At 42.8% G+C, this 22,460-nt stretch overlaps 1 protein-coding gene across 2 annotated transcripts in view; it reads left to right on the forward strand.

Annotated features, from left to right (window-relative positions):
- CADM2 (cell adhesion molecule 2) overlaps nucleotides 1-22,460 on the forward strand; it is a 784,471-nt gene that overhangs the window by 307,354 nt on the left and 454,657 nt on the right. For both annotated transcript variants that reach the window (XM_077294078.1, XM_077294076.1), the window contains exon 3: nucleotides 9,078-9,230. In XM_077294078.1, coding sequence (XP_077150193.1) covers nucleotides 9,191-9,230 — 40 coding nt within the window. In that variant the 5' untranslated portion in view covers nucleotides 9,078-9,190. The remainder of the gene's footprint in view (nucleotides 1-9,077; nucleotides 9,231-22,460) is intronic.

Consider the following 22,460-nt stretch of genomic DNA (forward strand, 5'->3'; position numbering starts at 1 on the left):
GTGGGCTCTTTTTATCTCTCTCTGTTCCCTAGAGTGTAATATCTTATGGTCAGCAGGGTCTTCTCTCTTTCTTCTGCCCCATGTGTGTTTTCTAAGTAATCACAAGATTTCCAGCATTGAGATTCGCATAGGCTTATTAGTCGCAAACCAAATTTTGGAGAAAAATTGGAATTTAAAAAGGACTGCTCACCTCTAAACAGAAGATCCTACCTTAATATTAGTTCACAATAGGAGCTGAATCAAAAATCCACTGAAAAAAGCATAAAATATAAGCTGGTTTGGGCATAAATTGATTTGGGGGGCTGTCAAGAGGGAATTATACAGTATGTCTATTATAAGTCCATATGTGATTTATACGTCTTTATGACTTATAATTTGGCTACTATCTGTCAGCACAGTGTGTTTATTTCACAGTTGTTCTCTGCTTATATAATTGTCATTAGTAGTAATGAGCGAATATACTCGTTACTCAAGGTTTCCCGAGCACGCTCGAGTGTCCTCCCAGTATTTTTTAGTGCTTGGAGATTTAGTTTTCATCGCCTCAGCTGAATGATTTACAGCTATTAGCCAGGCAGAGTACATGTGGGGGTTGCCTAGTTGCTAGGGAATCCCCACATGTAATCAAGCTGGCTAGTAGCTGTAAATCATTCAGCTGTGGTGAAAAAAACTAAAACTCCAAGCACTAAAAAATACTTGGAGGACACCCGAGCATGCTCGGAAAATCTTGAGTAACGAGTACATTCGCTCATCACTAGTCATTAGCACAATCCAAACAGCTTATTATTTAGTTAATTAATATAAACACATCTCCAACCTTGACTACTGCAACCTCCTGCTCTGTCTTCTTCCTTTTCACACTTTAAACCCTTCCAATTCATACTAAACTCTGCTGCCTGACTATTCTGTCACCCCACTGTTCTCCGGCCTCTCCTCTCTGACAATCCCTTTATTAGCTCCCAATTTGCTATAACTTCCAGTTCAAAACCATAACAATGAAATACAAAGCCATCCGCAACCTGTCTCCTCCATACATATGTGACTTAGTCTCCCGGTACTTACCTGCACGCAACCTCTGATCCTCACAAAATCTCTTTCTCTACTCTCCTCTTATCTTCTCTTCCCACAATCACATACAATATTTCTCCCATGCATCCCCCCTAATCTGGAACTCTATACCCCAACATATCAGACACTTGACTATTGTGGAAACATTCAAAAGGAACCTGAAGACCCACCTCATTTGACAAGCTTACAACCTGCATTAACACTCGTTCCACTATGCCGCTGCACTACCAGTTCTATCCTCACCTACTGTATCCTCACCCATCCCTTGTAGACTGTGAGCCCTCCCAGGCATGGTGCTCTCTCCTCCTGTACCAGTCAGTGACTTGTATTGTTCATGATTATTGTACTTGTTTTTATTATGTCTATGCCTTTGCACCATGGAATAAATGGAGGTATAATAAAAATAATAACATACAGAAAATATGTTGGGAACATCTTAAAGACATGCATGTATGAAATTATCTCCATTAAAAATTTGCTCAAATTCCAATGTAATGACATTGTTACAGACAAATATCTTCTTCACACATACACCTAAAGGATGCAGTAAAGCTGAAAACTAATTATTACTACAGTGCATCATTTCAGGTTCTCTCATTGAATTATTCAAAAATATTCGATCATAGCTATATTTACAATTCAAATCTTCATGATATTTTCCTTCTTATTGTTGAAATATCAGGGGAATTGAGAAAATAATAGCGACTGTTGATGTTTGTAATAATTATGCAAGTGATTTGACAGTTGTAAATTTGGATGCATGAAGTAACCCTGGTGCTTATTTAGATGTGTAATTTGCCCACTGAGGAATTTCTTTAGAAAATATTAATTGAGATTTTTTGGTTTTCATTTAAGATTTGCCAATCAATCAGAAGCATTTAAAAGATTAGACGGACAGAAATAAATAATTTAAGTAGACAAAAGAAAAAAATGCTCTTAGTAATGTAATTGTAATATGCAGAAATTTCTGTAAAACAATCTTGCAGCAATTTTGTAAAGAGCATAGAGGATAATATCTTTCTAAACATCAATTTTTCATGGGCATATGACTGTTGTGGTGATGCTAATCCAAAGGGTAGGTCATGTGACAAAGTAGGATTAAGTGAGAAATTGCTGTATGGTCTCTACTTGTGCAAGTTTGCATGAATTTTTTACCTCCAAGTTTTAGGGGAGGGCATCACACAATGACTAATTATGTATAATCTGATGTTATATAGTTGGGTGTGAACTGAAATGGATGGACCCGAACTGTTGTCTGTGTTATTGCTCAGGTTCGGCAGCCGGAATAAAGCTTGTAGAAAGGCTGTAGGGCAGCCAATTAACAAGCTTTTCCAGTGTGGGCACTTTTGTCCCCATTACAGTCAAGTCAAGGACTGGCATGGCTGTAATTGGCAGGCGCAGTATGTAAAAAAAACTGAGTGGGGTCCCTCAGCTGTATGCTTTATCTTGCAGGTTATCTAAAATAAATATTAAATAATGTAAAAAAATGTAATGGAGTACCTCCTTTGTTTTATAACCAGCCAAGGCTGTTATTCTCAGGTTGGGAAGTTTCATAGATATTTAATCCTCCCCAGCTTAAAAATAGCAGCCTGCAGCTGCCCAAGAAAAGGTGCATCCATTAGATGCACCAATTCTGGTGCTTTGCTCTGCTCCTCCCGCTTGTCTTGGTGCGTTGACAAGAGGGGAAATATTTTGGGGTTGATGTCAGCTGTTTAATGTCCACTGACATCAAGCCCAGGGGTAAGTACTCATGATGCGTCTATACCCCCCATTACTAACCTCGTAGTCAAAAGCAATTAACACACATACACAGAAAAGTCCTTTAATTCTAAACTATACTTCCCAATCCTCTTTTACCCATTTATTAGTTTTAAAAAATAAAACAATTTAAAGTGGTCCACTGTAGATCCATCCCACGTCCCACAACAATCTCTGACTCTGCTACATCCAGAAGCAGTGCTGAGCAGTGACATGATTAATGTGGCCACCGGAACACACTGACAGTAGCGTGTGAATCTGGCTTCTGTGATAAGCGCTGACATCATTAAGGTTATAAACAAAAAAAGCAAAAAGCCAGCTCACCGATCAGTTAAAGAAGCGCGGAACTCCGTCCTGACAAGACGTAATGGAAATCCAAGGAAAAAAGAAAGATGTTCCAGCTTCTTAATAAAATGCACAAACTTTAATCCAACATATTAAAATTGGAGATGACTCCTGGGACAACACCATGACAATGGTGAAGTGAGCGATGCGTTTCGACACAGCGGTCTTTGTCACAGCTGATCTACTTAATGTTACATCCGGTATATAAAGGATCAAACACCAATGAAATAGTGACAAAATAACACGTGACCCAAAGGTCCTTCGCAATAAGAATATACATATATATATATATATATATATATATATATATATCCACAAAGATGAACAAACAATGCACAATATATACAATTAAACAATAAAAAAAAAAAGGCCGATGAACTGTGGTAAACTTACTGACGTCTGCAGGCGTATGTGAGAAATTTCTCACACTGCACTCTTCCAGCAGCCACAGACTACTGATGTGGCCATTGGACCAGTGTCCTGCAAATTGATTTGATCATCTCTACTGAATGGTAAGTTAAGCATATGATTCTAAGAAAAGGATAATTATAATAATTATAGAGTAAATGCAATGTGGTGCCGGGTTTCTAGTAGATTACTGGCTACATTAAATTATTCCTATATGTGATCTTATAATATTTCAAAAGATCATTTCAACTGTAAAATTTAGAGCAAAACATTTCTCCAGAAACTACAAGACTTCCTTCCCCAAAAGACTAAATTTTTGGAATAGCCTACTGGAGGAGCTGATCACAGCTGGAACAATCAATGTCTTCAATGATGCTGAGAAGATTTTGTGGAATGTTTATCTATAATATTCTTGCTTTGAGTGCTATTCCAGCCTACATGGAATTTGGGATAAGTTGGAATTTTTTTGCATTTAGGGCCTTATGTATTTTTTTTTATCTTCTCCTAATCAAAGGGGAAAACAAGTATCCATATTGTAGCTCCATTCAGTCTATTTCTCCACATACTCTCTCATGCTTAGGTCAACCTTGATTGATGTACTGTATATTGCTGTAAGTAACAATGATACTTAGATGTTTTACACATTAACTTTCTGACAGATTTTAACTTAGAATTTGCATTAATTGTTAACATTGTAGGCTAAAATAGTCAATTTAGGATCTCTGGTTTAATCTCCATGTTAATGACTCGGTTGAGGTTTCCATCTGAATCCCTCAAAAATGGCCTTGAGACAGAATCTCCTATGGAGCCAAAGAGTAAAATGAGGCTAGCGGGGTCCGAAGTCTGTAACTTTGACCTTTGTTTGGACAGCATTCGGGCAGTTTACATTTTTAAAGGGCACCTGTCACCCCGTTTTTTCCGTATGAGATAAAAATACTGTTAAATAGGGCCTGAGCTGTGCATTACAACAGTGTATTTTGTGGACCCGATTCCCCACCTATGCTGCCGAAATACGTTACCAAAGTAGCCGTTTTCGCCTGTCAATCAGGCTGGTGTGGTCAAAAGGGCGTGGTGTCTTCCCCCAGATCTTGCTTAGTTTTCCGTTGGTGGCGTAGTGGTTTGCGCATGCCCAAGGTCCCGAATCCTCTGCACAGGGGAGTGAAAACAGCGCGTTGTGTGCTATTTCATTGGTGATCGGTGGGGGCGGCCATCTTCCTTTGGCCGCGCATGCACAGAAGTGGTGCTCTGCTGGCCGCGGCTTCAGGAAAATGGCCGCGGGATGCCGCGCATGCGCAGATGGAGATCGCGGCGGCCATTTTCCTGAAGCCGAGATGCGAATTCTGCTTCAGGAAAATGGCCGCCGTGATCTCCATCTGCGCACGCGCGGCATCCCGCGGCCATTTTCCTGAAGCCGCGGGCAGCAGAGCGCTCCATCTGCGCACGCACGGCCAAAGGAAGATGGCCGCCCCCACCAATCAACAGGGAAATAACGCACATTGCGCTCTTTTCACTCCCCTGTGCAGTGGATTTGGGACCTTGGGCATGCGCAAACCACTACGCCACCAACGGAAAACTAAGCAAGATCTGGGGGAAGACACCACGCCCTTTTGACCACACCAGCCTGATTGACAGGCGAAAACGGCTACTTTGGTAACGTATTTTGGCAGCATAGGTGGGGAATCGGGGTCCACAAAATACACTGTTGTAATGCACAGCTCAGGCCCTATTTAACAGTATTTTTATCTCATACGGAAAAAACGGGGTGACAGGTGCCCTTTAAAGTGTTGGGGTGGTCTGCAAGTCAGACCCTCAGGGATATTGGATGGCTTCCAGATGTGAGGATGCTCGAGCAATGATGGACAGAGACATATGTAATCTGTTCAGATGCCATAAATTTACTGGTTCCTGACAGTCAGTTATATACACTTTTGAGTAGGCGTATACATTATGTTCGTGCGCGAATCAGCTGTTTATTACATATGAGACCATCATTAATTCATCATTAATTCCTTAAGTGATTCTTACATAAGAGGTAACCTGCGGACAGACACGTACGGTCTTAAAGTTCATCTGATTACCCTCACCCTTGTCAGCAATTCTAATTGATAATCAATAGTTAATGACTTATCAAAGCTAGGCATGTCTGGGCATATTCTGTTAGACTAAGAAATATATGTGTATGAATTATAAGAATATATCAAGGTGGTCCCTGATTTCCCCATCAAAAGTCAGACAAACTAATCCCAAATACTGTAAAGGAGGCAAAGCGTAGTCTAAAGTTGCAGACTTCCGAATCCAGTTTTTTAATTGTACTTAATGACAAAAATAGGGGACTGTCTGAGTCATATTTTTGGGAAATAAGATGCAACACCTCAATGGTGGAATATGGCCTTGCTTAGATGATATTATATAATTGTCCAAAAAAAACAGAGATGATATAGCTTAAATTTTTCAGACCAGCAATTTTTTAAACTTTCTCTGAAGTACTGAGCCAAAATAACAAAGGTTTATAGCAAGTGCATGGCTATGTTTATAGTTCTATACCCATGTTGACATGCGTTTGGATTGACCACCATGTAAGGACAACTTTAAAATGACTACACAATTATGTATTGAAGAAAATACTTGAAACGCTATCTTTAAATAATGACAAAATAAAAATATTATCAGTAGGACAGCAGAAACGTCTTCCTCTACGTTAAACCTAAAATATAGCCTCAATGAGCATTATGTCATTAAGGGGGTCTTCTAATGTAGCAAAAGATACTTTGGTGCCTCATTCACCAGTATTGGAGTGCAACTGCTTCCTGTTCACTATTTATAGCCACACCCATATCTCTTAAAAAGATATCACCACTCAATAAAATGGAAAAAATGCAATGGAAACTCCAAGTATGATGAAAATATTTAATTCATTCCCCTATAACAAATACACATTTTTTGTGGCAAGCCTATACATTGTGTTGCTTTCTATGAGATCTGTGAATGTAACAAATTAGAGCAAGTGAACTGTACACTAATTATGCTTATTACTGGTCTACTTTATGTTGCAGATTTGATTTCAGACTTTGATTCAACTATGTTATTCCTATTAATGCCAATGAATTTCTGTTAAGCATGAATGGATTTGGTGCTTAAGGGATGCTGTAGGTAATTCCCTGGTGCTCTATGCATTGATGATTGAGGTCTTTTTCTTAATAAGATGTTGGATAGTAAACGTTTCGAGAAATTACCTTTTTACATGCATTGCAGATAAGCCATTGACTCATAACTCCCAATCATTTAATTCACATTATGGAAAAGTGATACAATTATTTTAGCAGTGGAAATCATGTCCCACAATTTCTTGTCAATGATAATCAGTGTAAATTAGGTGCTCATGTTTTATTGGGTACAGCACTTAAGAATTTCAGCCATTTTGGCATATTTGATAAGGCTTAATGGTCGTTATTCATTGTGCATTTATATATTTATGAGCATTCATTTGAATAAAAGGACAGAATATGGCTATTATTTCCAACATTATGAGAATCATAAATTATCTGAATTTTATGTTAAATATTCTGAGGTCATACAGGTGGATTTGAGCTGCTAAGGTGGGAAATAGTTTTGGTAAAAAATGTTAAATTTGTACTGAAACGGGGCAAAAAACCCCACAGATATAGTCCACCTGATTATATCCTGTGAATGCAGTTTTTATTGTAACAGAACTGTACTTTAAACAAACTTTAAACAACGAATAGAACAGTTGATTATAAGAAACTTTGTAATGTGTTTATCAGACAATTCAACTTCCTCCCCCCCTTTGTTTTGATCAGGGGAGATGGGCTATGTTATCCTCTATGGATAATTGAGATGAGGGGGAGTGAGCAGCAGGAAAAGGAACAGACACAGAGACAGAATAACATTGCGCAGAGCTCTGTAGCAAGTGTTTTACATCTTACATCAGAGCTTGATTAGGATCAACATGGTTTAGCTCTTCTATACGATATCCTCCATGATGCTGGAGCTTGTCTCTGTGAGTGAAAAAGTGAATGAAGAGCAGGAATCCCCCTTTCTGTACTATTCTCTGCTGCCTATGAAAGAAACCACTGCAGTTCATCTCCTCCCCATTTACCAATGGATTGCAAGCTTCAGGTAGAGCATGCAATGGGAAACACTAGTGAGAATGCAGGACATAAGACAAATAATGGTGAGAAATTATATTATTCACCATGTGCACACAGGACACCATATTCTAAAGAGTTTTTTAAAAGCATAGTTACCCTTGAAAGGTGTTTTCTGTTTTAACCTTTTTTTTGCCCCGAAAGTTTTTTGAAATTTAGGCATTCTTAAATAAATTGTTTCATAATCTTATATTGGTAAATTTGCAGAATGCTTGTAATAAAAGTTTTAATTTGCTTGTTACTAAACATTCTCCCGGTATTGTACTTAAAAATTGAAGAGCTGCAGTCTTGTAGAGATAGCCGGTCTCCTAGGCAAAGAGTGTAGTGCTTAAAACCTGTTTCAAACTGAGTTTGTAAGTGCTGTTCTGATGTTGACCAGATAGCTGTATTCCCCTTCATTGCCACCGTGCTCCTCTGGTGCCGGAAAGGCAAAGCCACTGCTACTTGTAGCACCATAGAGTGCTCAGTTTGGTCCATTGATGCTAATATGCCAGTGATATAAACTACTAATCCAACAGGAGCGCACTGCGCCTGCACTTCTATTCTACAACATGACAAAACCCCTTTAAGTTACCACCAGATGGCATTAGGTGCTGAATACTGATTTATTATATGTTTTAAGCTAGGGCCACATGGCAGTATTTTCTCTCATCCAAGAGAATCGTGTCAATTATGCAAATGTTCCTCTGATCAAACGCTAATAAAAGTGTGAGCATAGTGTGATCATCGAGTGCACCAAATCTCTTGGATGAGCAGAAGATGAAGAAAAAAATTCTCCAACTTCTAAATTGTGTCAATCTGTAAAAATTGGACTGCTCTCACACGTCATCCAAGCACCGTTCAATGTTTTCCAAGGACTCAATGACTTTTATGGCTGAGGGCGATTTGAATATCAAATCAAACTCAAGCGTGCAGTAATCTTTTACTTAGACTCTGTCGATGGAAAAAATCAGACCTGTGCACAGTCCTTTAGAAATAAATTGGTCCAAGTGTGTTCCGATGTTTTGTCAGATCACACTCATAGTGGAAATATGCTTGTTTGCACGTGCCTTATTTGTGAAACCAGGATGAAGAAAACTAGAAACCTGTTTTTTGGGGTCACTTTGTATATCTGAGTGAGGTTCAGTTTTCAGCCTTGCTGTTTGTGTAAAATGACATATCACAAGTCCATGTGTTTCACTTATGCAAGCACCTCTGTAATTCAAGGCTATGGCATTCTTAGAATGTCAATGCTATTGAAAAAAAATAGTATCTACCTGCTTCAATGTATACATGTTCTGTTGTAATCAAGAATGTCACTTTAATACTAATATATATATTTTTTGCTTCTTTCAGCACTTAGGGATAACAGGATTGAACTGGTTCGAGCTTCCTGGCATGAGTTGAGTATCAGCGTTAGTGATGTCACGTTGTCAGATGAAGGGCAGTATACATGTTCCTTGTTTACAATGCCTGTCAAGACTTCTAAGGCTTTCCTCACTGTTCTAGGTGAGTACTACAGACTTACAAAAAGGAAAAAAAACAACTTGTTTTTGATTGTATTCAATATACAGTATAAGGCTGGAATATTTCTACTTTAAGTCATTAATATGCTCAAGTGTTTAGCTGCATGTACAATGTTTCCTCGTACATTCACGCTGGACTAATTCACACCAAGCAATGTATTAAGCTGTACAAAAAAAGTTTGAGGACCTCATAGTTCTCTGGATTTCAACATCCCTGATTCCATAGTTTCTATATTTCTGCAGCCAGCGTCGGACTGGAGCACCTTGGGCCCACCAGAGAAAATCATTCTTGGGGCCCACTATGTAGCTACATAGAAATAGATACAAGACCACCAATTGTGTGGTAAAAAGCACTAATATCAGGGTATAATATAAGGTAGTTCACGTCTTAATTATGTAGCAAGGGTTGGGGTAGCCCCCTCACAGAATATAATGTAGCCCCCTCATAAAATATAATGCAGTCCCCTCTCATAGAATATAATGCAGCACCCCACAAAATATAATGCAACCCCCTTAGGTATGACGCAGTCCCCACCATAGAATATAATGTAGCACCCCCATAGGGTATAATGCAGCCCCCCTCATATAGTATAAGGCAACCCACCACAGAATATAATGTAGTCCCCCTGAGAGAATGCAGTTCCACCACAGAATATAATGCAGCCCCCCATAGAGTATACTGTAGCCCCCTCATATAGTATGATGTAGCCCCCCATAATATAATGTAGTACCCTGAGTATAATGCAGTCCCCCCACAGAATATAATGTAGCCCCCCAGGGCCATATTTAGAGTTTCTGCTGCCCTAGGCACTTTTAGTGCTGCCTCCCCCTTTGGTGAGTATGACACTATCAGCAGTGACTTTGGCAAGAATCGCTGATGTGAAAGTCGCCTTTTGCAGCCGATCCGGCAGTTTTTTTGCATGTGCCACGTAATGGATCACTTACAGCAACACTGCGTTCGGCCTCATTCATTCCCTATGGGATTTGCGGCACTTGACGTGATCTGGTAAATGTGGTACCATACCTCACAACTTTTGAAGAAGGGAAAGAGGTATAAAGTTTGTGGCGCGCGTAGTGCGCCGCGGCAAATTTTAGGCCATGCCTCTGACCACACCCATTTCACAACTAGTCACACCCATATCCACGTCCCAACCACAGCCATTTAGCACTGCTGATCACACTGTTTTATATACAATAATTATAAACAAAAAAAAATGGCTACACAGTGCTCCATACTGTATAATGGCCACACATGATACTCAATACTGTATGACGGCCACCACACATGATGCTCCATACTGTATAATGGCCACACACAGTTTTCCTTACTGTATAATGGCCACACATAGTGCTCCATACTGTATAACGGCCACACACAGTTCTCCTTACTGTATAATGATCCCGCATGATGCTCAATACTGTATAATGGCCACATATAATGCTCCATACTGTATACCGGCCACATACAGTTCTCCATACTGTATAATGATCCCACATGATGCTCAATACTGTATAACGGCCACACATGATGCTCAATACTGTATAATGGCCACACAGTTCTCCATACTGTATAATGCCCCCCCTCCTGTATGCATGGCTCATCTCCCTCCCATCCCATATGCATGGCTCATATTCCACCCTGTATGCATGGCTCATATTCCCCCCTGTATGCATGGCTCATATTCCCTCCTGTATGCATGGCTCATCTCCCTCCCATCCCATATGCATGGCTCATATTCCCCCCTGTATGCATGGCTCATATTCCCCCTGTATGCATGGCTCATATTCCCTCCTGAATGCATGGCTCATCTCACTCCCATCCCATATGCACAGCTCATATTCCCTCCTGTATGCATGGCTCATCTCACTCCCATCCCATATGCACAGCTCATATTCCCCCCTGTATGCATGGCTCATATTCCCCCTGTATGCATGGCTCATATTCCCCCCTGTATGCATGGCTCATATCCCCCCGTATGCATGGCTCATATTCCCCCCTGTATGCATTGCTCATTCTCCCCCCTGTATGCATGGCTCATATCCCCCCATATCCATGGCTCATATTCCCCCTGTATGCATGGCTCATATTCCCCCTTGTATGCATGGCTCATATTCCCCCCTGTATGCATGGCTCATATTCCCCCTGTATGCATGGCTCATCTCTCCACCCCCCACTCCCACTACCGCTCCTGCTCCTATCTTGCATGGTGCGCCGGCTTAAGTCCTCCTTCATCCCCCCGTCCCCCCGTCCCTCATACTCACCTGTCCCACACTGCACGGCCACGCCGACATCCCTCGTGCTCTGTCCCGACTCCCAGTGCAGCACATTCTACCTGCCTGAGCGATCATGTGATACCGCTCATTAAGGTCATGAATATGCGCATATTCATAACCTTAATGAGCGGTACCACGTGACCGCTCATTCAGGACGAGCTGCAGACGCCGAGACCATCGCTGGAGCAGGGTGAGTATCGTCTTCAAGGAGGGTGGGAGGCGGGTGGCCGGGGGGCCCTGGAGCAGTGGGGGCCCTAGGCAGCTGCTGGCCAGTATGCCAGCAGGTGTCAGTGCTAGGGCCCACCGGAGAATCCTCCGGTTCTCCGGTGGGCCAGTCCGAGCCTGTCTGCAGCAGATAAAAAAATGTCAGAAAGAACTGTTGTTATCTTAATCCCTCATCTATGTTGAGTTATAGTGGTTTGCAAAAAGTATTCACCCCCTTGGCAGTTTTCGTGTTTTGCTGCGTCACAACTCAGAATTCCACAGGTTTTTTTTAGGGTATGCATCTGTTCATGTAAAGAACATGCCTACAACTGTAAACATTTGAACATTTGGTTTTCTTTTTATTGTGAAGCAGACAACAATTGGGACAAAATAACTGAAATGTGCATAACTATTCACACCCCTAAAGTCAGAACTTTGTAGAGCCTACTTTTGCGTCACTTATAGGTGCAAGTCAGTGTGAATATGTTTCTATGAGCCTTCCACATCTTACCACTAGGATTTTTTGCCCATTCCTCAAAATAAAACTGCTCCAGCTCCTTCAAATTAGATGGTTTCCTCTGGTGAACAGCAATCTTCAAGTCTGACCACAGATTCTCAATTGGATTAAGGTCTGGGATGTGACTAGGCCACTCCAATACAATTACACATTTCCCCTTAAACCACTCCAGTGTTGCTTTAGCAGTATACTTTGGGTCATTGTCTTGCTGGAAGGTGAACCTCCATCCCAGTCTCAAATCACTGACAGACTGAAACAGGTTTTGCTCAATAATATCCCTATATTTCAAACCATCCATCTTCTCCTTGACTAGGGCCTTTTTCCCTGTACCTGCTGCTGAAAAACAACCACACAGCATGATGCTGCCATGTTTCACTGTGGGGATGGTATTCCTTGGGTAATGACCTGTGTTGGTTTGGCACCAGAAGTAGCGTTTACCTTGGTGGCCAAAAAAATCTAAATTTTGGTCTCATCTGACCACCGCATCTCCCTCCATACATTTGGGAAGTCTCCTAAATGTCTTTTGGCAAACTAAAAACATTACAATTTTTGTGTGTAAGTAATGACTTTCTTCACCACTCTTCCATAAAGGTCATTTATTTGACCAAGAAGGAGAGTGATGGGGTGCTACGCCAGATGACCTGGCCTCCACAGTCACCAGACCTGAACCCAATCGAGATGGTTTGGGGTGAGCTGGACCGCAGAGTGAAGGCAAAAGGGCCAACAAGTGCTAAGAATCTCTGGGAACTCCTTCAAGATTGTTGGAAGATCATTCCCTGTGACTACCTCTTGAAGCTCATCAAGAGAATGCCAAGAGTGTGCAAAGCAGTCATCAAAGCAAAAGGTGGCTACTTTGAAGAACCTAGAATATAAGACATAATTTAAGTTGTTTCACACTTTTTGTTAAGTATATAATTCCACATGTGTTAATTCATTGTTTTGATGCCTTCAGTGTGAATGTACAATTTTCATAGTCATGAAAATACAGAAAAATCTTTAAATGAGAAGGTGTGTCCAAACTTTTGGTCTGTACTGTACCAATGGGCTGATTTCATATGCACATGCTTGGTCCCATAAATTTAAGTTCTACCTATATTTTTCTCACTTTACTTCAACAACTTGGACTATTTAGCGCTGATGCATCACACACAAATCGGATAACAAAAATATTTAAAAACAGATTGTAATATAGCAAAATAGGTAAAAAGCCAAGATGGTGAATACTTTTGCAAGCCACTGTAAATATGAATGCAAAGCTGAGCCAAGCCTGCATGTTTATATTGTAGTTAGTGTTGAGCGATACCGTCCGATACTTGAAAGTATCGGTATCGGAAAGTATCGTCCGATACCGGCAAAGTATCGGATCTAATCCGATACCGATACCCGATACCAATACAAGTCAATGGGACTCATGTATCGGACGGTATTCCTGATGGTTCCCAGGGTCTGAAGGAGAGGAAACTCTCCTTCAGGCCCTGGGAACCATATTAATGTGTAAAATAAAGAATTAAAATAAAAAATATTGCTATACTCACCTCTCCGACGCAGCCTGCACCTTACCGAGGGAACCGGCAGCGTTGTTTGCTTAAAATTCGCGCTTTAACTTCCTTACGCGAAGTCCCGGCTTGTGATTGGTCGCGCGCCGCCCATGTGGCCGGGACGCAACCAATCACAGCAAGCCGTGACGTAATTTCAGGTCCTTCAGGATTTTAAAATTACGTTCCGGCGTTGTGATTGGTTGCGTCGCGGTCATATGGGCGACGCGACCAATCACAAGCCGTGACGTCACGGGAGGCAGGAGACGCGCGCATTTTAAAATGCGTGCGTGTCCAGCCTCCCGTGACGTCACGGCTTGTGATTGGTCGCGTCGCTCATGTGACCGCGACGCAACCAATCACAACGCCGGAACGTAATTTTAAAATCCTGAAGGACCTGAAATTACGTCACGGCTTGCTGTGATTGGTTGCGTCCCGGCCACATGGGCGGCGCGCGACCAATCACAAGCCGGGACTTCGCGTAAGGAAGTTAAAGCGCGAATTTTAAGCAAACAACGCTGCCGGTTCCCTCGGTAAGGTGCAGGCTGCGTCGGAGAGGTGAGTATAGCAATATTTTTTATTTTAATTCTTTATTTTACACATTAATGTTGTTTCGATACCGATACCCGATACCACAAAGGTATCGGATCTCGGTATCGGAATTCCGATACAGCAAATATCGGCCGATACCCGATACTTGCGGTATCGGAATGCTCAACACTAATTGTAGTCATTAAGAATAACCATTAGCGGTAGTGAGGATTGACTAGTGCCCATCCTGTCCTTCTCTCTGCAGCGTTTATCGCCAGGGTCAGGCAGGGATTAGGGATCCTACTCGGCGATAGTTGCGGAACCTATTTAGGGTCTCTCAGGGAAGACAGGGTGACATTAGAACTGTCGAGGGGTATCCACTCTCCCCTTCCCTAGCGTTTGATTCCCTTTCCCTTATCCCTTCGTCTTGCACTTAGCCTTTCCTACATGTTTCATGGCAGAGTCACAGCAGTTAGAACCCCAGCATTCATACATTTATGAGCCGTAATAAGCATAGGTAACATACATTATATTATTTATGATTCTTTATAGGACAACCTTGTTAAGAAAACACACTAAAAATTGAGTTTTAATTGCGCATCCGTAACCTTTTACTAATTGAAAATAATTCACAATATGCAAACATTATGGAAATTGTTGTGAATTCTGTTCTTGAGCTCCCTCCTGTGGTTATGAATGGTACTTCGGCGAGTTTTGTTCATGGACTCCCTCTGGTGGCTGTGAGTGGAGCTGCTGGTTCTGAGATTCCTTCTCCAGCTGATCTCGTTCAGGTCTTGGCTGGCTGCTCTATTTAACTCCACTCAGATCGTTACTTGATGCCAGCTGTCAATGTCCTAGTACTGGTTCAGTTCTCTTGGATCTTTCAGATGACCTGTCTACTTCAGCAAAAGCTAAGTCCCTGCTAGCTTATTTGTTACCATTGTGTTTTTGTCCAGCTTGCTATTATTATTTTATCTTGTTAGCTAGAAGCTCTGGGATGCAGAGTGGCACTACCGCGCCGTGAGTCGGTGCGGTGGTTTCTTTTGCACACTCTGCGTGGTTTTTTGTTAGTTTTTTATGCTGACCGCAAAGATACCTTTTCTATCCTCAGTCTGTTTAGTTCAGTCTGGCCTCCTATGCTGAAACCTATTTCATTCCTGTGTTTGTGACTTCCATCTTAACTCACAGTCAATATATGTGGGGGCTGCCTATTTCTTTGGGGAATTTCTCTGAGGCAAGGTAGGCTGTATTTTCTATTTTTAGGGGTAGTTAGCTCTTAGGCTGTGAAGAGGCGTCTAGGCAGAGTCAGGAACGCTCCACGGCTATTTCTAGTTGTTGTGATAGGATTAGGGCTTGCGGTCAGCAGAGCTCCCACTTCCCAGAGCTCGTCTTGTATTGCTAGTTTGCTCATCTGGTCATTTCTAGTGCTCCTAACCACCAGCCCAACATAACAGTACAGCTGGCCAGCAAAGTGTTAATGCATCTCAATAGAGGGATAAGAGAAGTTCTGAGACCATTTTTTTTCTCTGCAGTGTGTTTTGTATTTCATTTCCCCTTAACCTCTGGGTGGTTCAGGACACAGGTCTAGATATGGACATTCAAGGTTTGTCCTCTTGTGTGGATCAACTCACTGCAAGGGTACAAAGCATTCAAGATTATGTGGTTCAGAACCCGATGTTAGAACCCAGAATTCCAATTCCTGATTTGTTTTCTGGGGATAGATCTAAGTTCCTGAATTTCAAAAATAATTGTAGACTGTTTTTTGCTTTGAAACCCCGCTCCTCTGGTGACCCCATTCAGCAAGTAAAAATCATTATTTCTTTGCTTCGTGGCGACCCTCAAGATTGTGCATTTTCCCTTGCGCCAGGAGATCCTGCATTGCGTAACGTAGATGCGTTTTTTCTGGCGTTTGGATTGCTTTATGATGAACCAGATTCAGTGGATCAGGCAGAGAAAATTTTGCTGGCTTTGTGTCAGGGTCAGGATGAAGCGGAGGTATATTGTCAGAAGTTCAGAAAGTGGTCTGTGCTTACTCAGTGGAATGAGTGTGCCCTGGTGGAAATTTTCAGAAAGGGTCTTTCTGAAGCCCTTAAGGATGGTATGGTGGGATTCCCCACGCCTGCTGGTCTGAATGAGTCTATGTCCTTGGCCATTCAGATCGATCGACGCTTACGTGAGTGCAAAAATGTGCACCATTTGGCGGTGTTTCCTGAGCAGAAGCCTGAGCCTATGCAATGTGATAGGACATTGACCAGAGCTGAACCGCAAGAATACAGACGTCAGAATGGGCTGTGTTTTTACTGTGGTGACTCCACTCATGCTATCTCTGATTGTCCTAAGCGCACTAAACGGTTCGCTAGGTCTGCCATCATTGGTACGGTACAGCCAAAATTTCTTTTGTCCGTTACTCTGATTTGCTCTTTGTCGTCCTATTCTGTTATGGCATTTGTGGATTCAGGAGCTGCCCTGAATTTGATGGACTTGGAGTTTGCCAGGCGCTGTGGTTTTTTCTTGGAGCCCTTGCAGTATCCTATTCCATTGAGAGGAATTGATGCTACACCTTTGGCCAAGAATAAGCCTCAGTACTGGACTCAATTGACCATGTGCATGGCTCCTGCACATCAGGAGGATATTAACTTTTTGGTGTTGCATAATCTGCATGATGTGGTCGTTTTGGGTTTGCCATGGCTACAGGTCCATAATCCTGTATTGGATTGGAAATCAATGTCTGTATCCAGTTGGGGTTGTCAAGGGGTACATGGGGATGTCCCATTGTTGTCTATTTCGTCCTCCCATCCTTCTGAAGTCCCTGAGTTCTTGTTAGATTACCAGGATGTATTTGATGAGCCCAAATCCATTGCCCTACCTTCTCATAGGGATTGCGATTGTGCTATTAATTTGATTCCTGGTAGTAAGTTTCCGAAGGGCCGACTGTTCAATTTATCTGTGCCAGAACACGCTGCAATGCAGAGTTATATAAAGGAGTCCTTGGAGAAAGGGCATATTCGCCCGTCGTCATCACCGTTGGGAGCAGGGTTCTTTTTTGTGGCCAAGAAGGATGGTTCTCTGAGACCTTGTATAGATTACCGCCTTCTTAATAAAATCACCGTCAAATTTCAGTACCCTTTGCCGCTACTGTCTGATTTGTTTGCTCGGATTAAGGGAGCTAGCTGGTTCACCAAGATAGATCTTCGAGGGGCGTATAATCTTGTGCGTATTAAACAGGGCGACGAATGGAGAACAGCATTTAATACGCCCGAGGGCTATTTTGAGTACTTGGTGATGCCATTCGGGCTTTCTAACGCTCCATCTGTGTTTCAGTCCTTTATGCATGACATCTTCCGAAAGTACCTGGATAGATTCATGATTGTATATTTGGATGATATTTTGGTCTTTTCGGACGATTGGGAGTCTCATGTGAAGCAGGTCAGAATGGTGTTCCAGATCCTTCGTGCTCATTCCTTGTTTGTGAAGGGGTCTAAATGTCTCTTTGGAGTTCAGAAGGTTTCATTTTTGGGCTTCATTTTTTCCCCTTCTACTATCGAGATGGACCCTGTTAAAGTTCAGGCCATTTATGATTGGACACAGCCTACTTCTGTGAAGAGCCTTCAGAAATTTCTGGGTTTGCTAATTTTTACCGTCGCTTCATAGCTAATTTTTCTAGTGTTGTTAAACCATTGACTGATTTAACCAAGAAAGGTGCTGATGTGGTCAATTGGTCCTCTGCGGCCGTTGAGGCTTTTCAGGAGCTGAAGCGTCGTTTTTCTTCTGCCCCTGTGTTGTGTCAGCCAGATGTTTCGCTCCCGTTTCAGGTCGAGGTGGATGCTTCTGAGATTGGAGCAGGGGCTGTTTTGTCTCAAAGAGGTTCTGATGGCTCTGTGATGAAACCATGTGCTTTCTTTTCTAGAAAGTTTTCGCCTGCTGAGCGCAATTATGATGTGGGTAATCGAGAGTTGTTGGCTATGAAGTGGGCGTTTGAGGAGTGGCGACATTGGCTTGAAGGAGCCAAACATCGCGTGGTATTCTTGACGGATCACAAGAATCTGACTTATCTCGAGTCTGCCAAGCGGTTGAATCCTAGACAGGCTCGATGGTCGCTGTTTTTCTCCCGCTTCAATTTTGTGGTTTCGTACCTTCCAGGTTCTAAGAATGTGAAGGCTGATGCCCTTTCAAGGAGTTTTGTGCCTGATTCTCCGGGAGTTCCTGAGCCGGCTGGTATTCTCAAAGAGGGGGTAATTTTGTCTGCCATCTCCCCTGATTTGCGGCGGGTGCTGCAGGAGTTTCAGGCTGATAGACCTGACCGTTGCCCAGCGGAGAAGCTGTTTGTCCCTGATAGATGGACTAGTAGAGTTATCTCTGAGGTTCATTGTTCGGTGTTGGCTGGTCATCCTGGAATCTTTGGTACCAGAGATTTGGTGTCTAGATCCTTTTGGTGGCCTTCCTTGTCACGAGATGTGCGTTCTTTTGTGCAGTCCTGTGGGACTTGTGCTCGGGTTAAGCCCTGCTGTTCTCGTGCCAGTGGGTTGCTTTTGCCCTTGCCGGTACCAAAAAGGCCCTGGACGCACATTTCCATGGATTTTATTTCAGATCTCCCTGTCTCTCAGAGGATGTCAGTTATCTGGGTAGTTTGTGAACGCTTCTCTAAGATGGTCCATTTGGTACCTTTGCCTAAATTGCCTTCCTCCTCTGATTTGGTTCCATTGTTTTTCCAGCATGTGGTTCGTTTACATGGCATTCCGGAGAACATCGTGTCGGACAGAGGTTCCCAGTTTGTTTCAAGATTTTGGCGGTCCTTTTGTGCCAAGATGGGCATTGATTTGTCTTTTTCTTCAGCTTTCCATCCTCAGACAAATGGCCAAACCGAACGAACCTTTGGAAACATATCTGAGATGCTTTGTTTCTGCTGATCAGGATGATTGGGTGTCCTTCTTGCCTTTGGCTGAGTTCGCCCTTAATAATCGGGCCAGCTCGGCCACTTTGGTTTCGCCTTTTTTCTGTAATTCTGGTTTCTACCCTCGTTTTTCTTCAGGGAAGGTTGAGCCTTCGGACTGTCCTGGTGTGGATTCTGTGGTGGACAGGTTGCAGCAAATTTGGACTCACGTAGTGGACAATTTGACATTGTCCCAGGAGAAGGCTCAACGTTTCGCTAACCGCCGTCGCTGTGTTGGTCCCCGACTTCGTGTTGGGGATTTGGTTTGGTTGTCGTCTCGTTTTGTTCCTATGAAGGTTTTGTCTCCTAAGTTTAAGCCTCGTTTCATTGGTCCTTATAAGATTTCTGAAATTATTAATCCTGTGTCATTTCGTTTGGACCTTCCAGCTTCTTTTGCCATCCATAATGTGTTCCATAGGTCATTGTTGCGGAGATATGTGGCTCCTATGGTTCCCTCCGTTGATCCTCCTGCCCCGGTGTTGGTTGAGGGGGAGTTGGAGTATGTGGTGGAGAAGATTTTGGATTCTCATATTTCGAGACGGAAACTTCAGTACCTAGTCAAGTGGAAAGGTTATGGTCCGGAGGATAATTCCTGGGTGGTTGCCTCTGATGTTCATGCTGCCGATCTTGTTCGTGCCTTTCATTTGGCTTGTCCGGAGCGGCCTGGAGGCTCTGATGAGGGTTCGGTGACCCCTCATCAAGGGGGGGGTACAGTTGTGAATTCTGTTCTTGAGCTCCCTCCTGTGGTTATGAATGGTACTTCGGCGAGTTCTGTTCATGGACTCCCTCTGGTGGCTGTGAGAGGAGCTGCTGGTTCTGAGATTCCTTCTCCAGCTGATCTCGTTCAGGTCTTGGCTGGCTGCTCTATTTAACTCCACTCAGATCGTTACTTGATGCCAGCTGTCAATGTCCTAGTACTGGTTCAGTTCTCTTGGATCTTTCAGATGACCTGTCTACTTCAGCAAAAGCTAAGTCCCTGCTAGCTTATTTGTTACCATTGTGTTTTTGTCCAGCTTGCTATTATTATTTTATCTTGTTAGCTGGAAGCTCTGGGATGCAGAGTAGCACCACCGCGCCGTGAGTCGGTGCGGTGGTTTCTTTTGCACACTCTGCGTGGTTTTTTGTTAGTTTTTTATGCTGACCGCAAAGATACCTTTTCTATCCTCAGTCTGTTTAGTTCAGTCTGGCCTCCAATGCTGAAACCTATTTCATTCCTGTGTTTGTGACTTCCATCTTAACTCACAGTCAATATATGTGGGGGCTGCCTATTTCTTTGGGGAATTTCTCTGAGGCAAGGTAGGCTGTATTTTCTATTTTTAGGGGTAGTTAGCTCTTAGGCTGTGAAGAGGCGTCTAGGCAGAGTCAAGAACGCTCCACGGCTATTTCTAGTTGTTGTGATAGGATTAGGGCTTGCGGTCAGCAGAGCTCCCACTTCCCAGAGCTCGTCTTGTATTGCTAGTTTGCTCATCTGGTCATTTCTAGTGCTCCTAACCACCAGCCCAACATATCAGGAAATAAGTGAATTTATAGGCACATTTAGTGAGCCCACAAGCAAATTTCTATCATTAAGTATTTCAAATCATGAAATATAACCTTATAAGTAGTGTTGAGCATTCCGATACTGCAAGTATCGGGTATCGGCTGATACTTGCGGTATCGGAATTCTGATACCGAGTTCCGATACTTTTGTGGTATCGGAAATCGGAATCGGAAGTTTCCAGTGTATGGTTCCCAGGGTCTGGAGGAGAGGAGATTCTCCTTCAGGCCCTGGGATCCATTTTCATGTAAAAAATAAAGAATTAAAATAAAAAATATGGATATACTCACCCGTCCGGGGGCCCCTGGACCTTACCGATAGTAACCGGCAGCCTCCGTTCCTAAGAATGAGCAGTTTAAGACCTTCGATGACGTTGCGGCTTGTGATTGGTCGCGCGCCGCTCATGTGACCGCTCACGCGACCAATCACAGGCCGCGACGTCATTACAGGTCCTAAACTCTAAACTAAACTGAGGAGTTTAGGGCCTGCGATGACGTCGCGGCCTGTGATTCGTCGCGTGACCGGTCACATGAGCAGCACGCAGCCAATCACAAGCCGCGACATCATAGAAGGTCTTAAACTGCTCATTCTTAGGAACGGAGGCTGCCGGTTACAATCGGTAAGGTCCAGGGGCCCCCGGACGGGTGAGTATATCCATATTTTTTATTTTAATTCTTTATTTTTTACATGAATATGGATCCCAGGACCTGAAGGAGAGTTTCCTCTCCTTCAGACCCTGGGAACCATCCAGGATACCTTCCGATACTTGAGTCCCATTGACTTGTATTGGTATCGGGTATCGGTATCAACGATATCCGATATTTTTTGGGTATCGGCCGATACTATCTGATACCGATACTTTCAAGTATCGGAAGGTATCGCTCAACACTACTTATAAGCCTAGAGAGTAGTCCTAAACAGGGATTGACAGTTATCTGTGTATGCATACAAATGCAAGGAGGCAATGTATTGACAATGAGCATCATGCGCACTAATACCTTTACTTAAATGCCTTGAAATGCATGAAGATATTTGTGGTTAAATTAAGTTGTTAGTAGTTGTCTGAGGAATGTCCTGTCACTATGAATGCATTTGGAAATGCAAATCTTCAAGATCCGCTGCTAACAGCTTCCGCTGCATTTGCAGACCAATGATGACCCAGAAGTGCTCTATTGAATGCATTCCAGACACACTGCAATTCATTATAGCACTTTGGGGACATCATAGCTACCATACATTTTACTCCCTCATACCATAATCATGGAAGTAGGACCAGTGTGAGATTCTCTAGTAAAGGTCCCTTCATGACATTGCCAATGTGGCCTCCAGCTATCTTTGCATAAAAAACAAAAGCAGGACCCATCACCAAAGAGGATAGACCATTCTATCCTCCATTGCTCCATTTCAACCTGTGGTCTTCAATGGGAGATGTTATGAAGTGGCTATAAAGAAGGAACATGACACTGATCCTACTTGTGGGATTATGGGGAATGGTATAATGTATGGTAGCTGGATGTCATGTCGGATGCTGTTCACACTAGGGCGTCCAACAGACAGCAGTAATTCCACTTACGTCCACTACACGCTCAGTGGCGTCAGCTAGACTTTATACAGCTTGCTCGGGGTTAATCTAGCTGTTAATCAGGTTGGAGGCTGGGTCACGCCCACAGCCATTAAATAGTCGC

The sequence above is a fragment of the Ranitomeya variabilis genome, chromosome 3 (assembly GCF_051348905.1).
Source record: "Ranitomeya variabilis isolate aRanVar5 chromosome 3, aRanVar5.hap1, whole genome shotgun sequence".
Lineage (NCBI taxonomy): Eukaryota > Metazoa > Chordata > Amphibia > Anura > Dendrobatidae > Ranitomeya > Ranitomeya variabilis.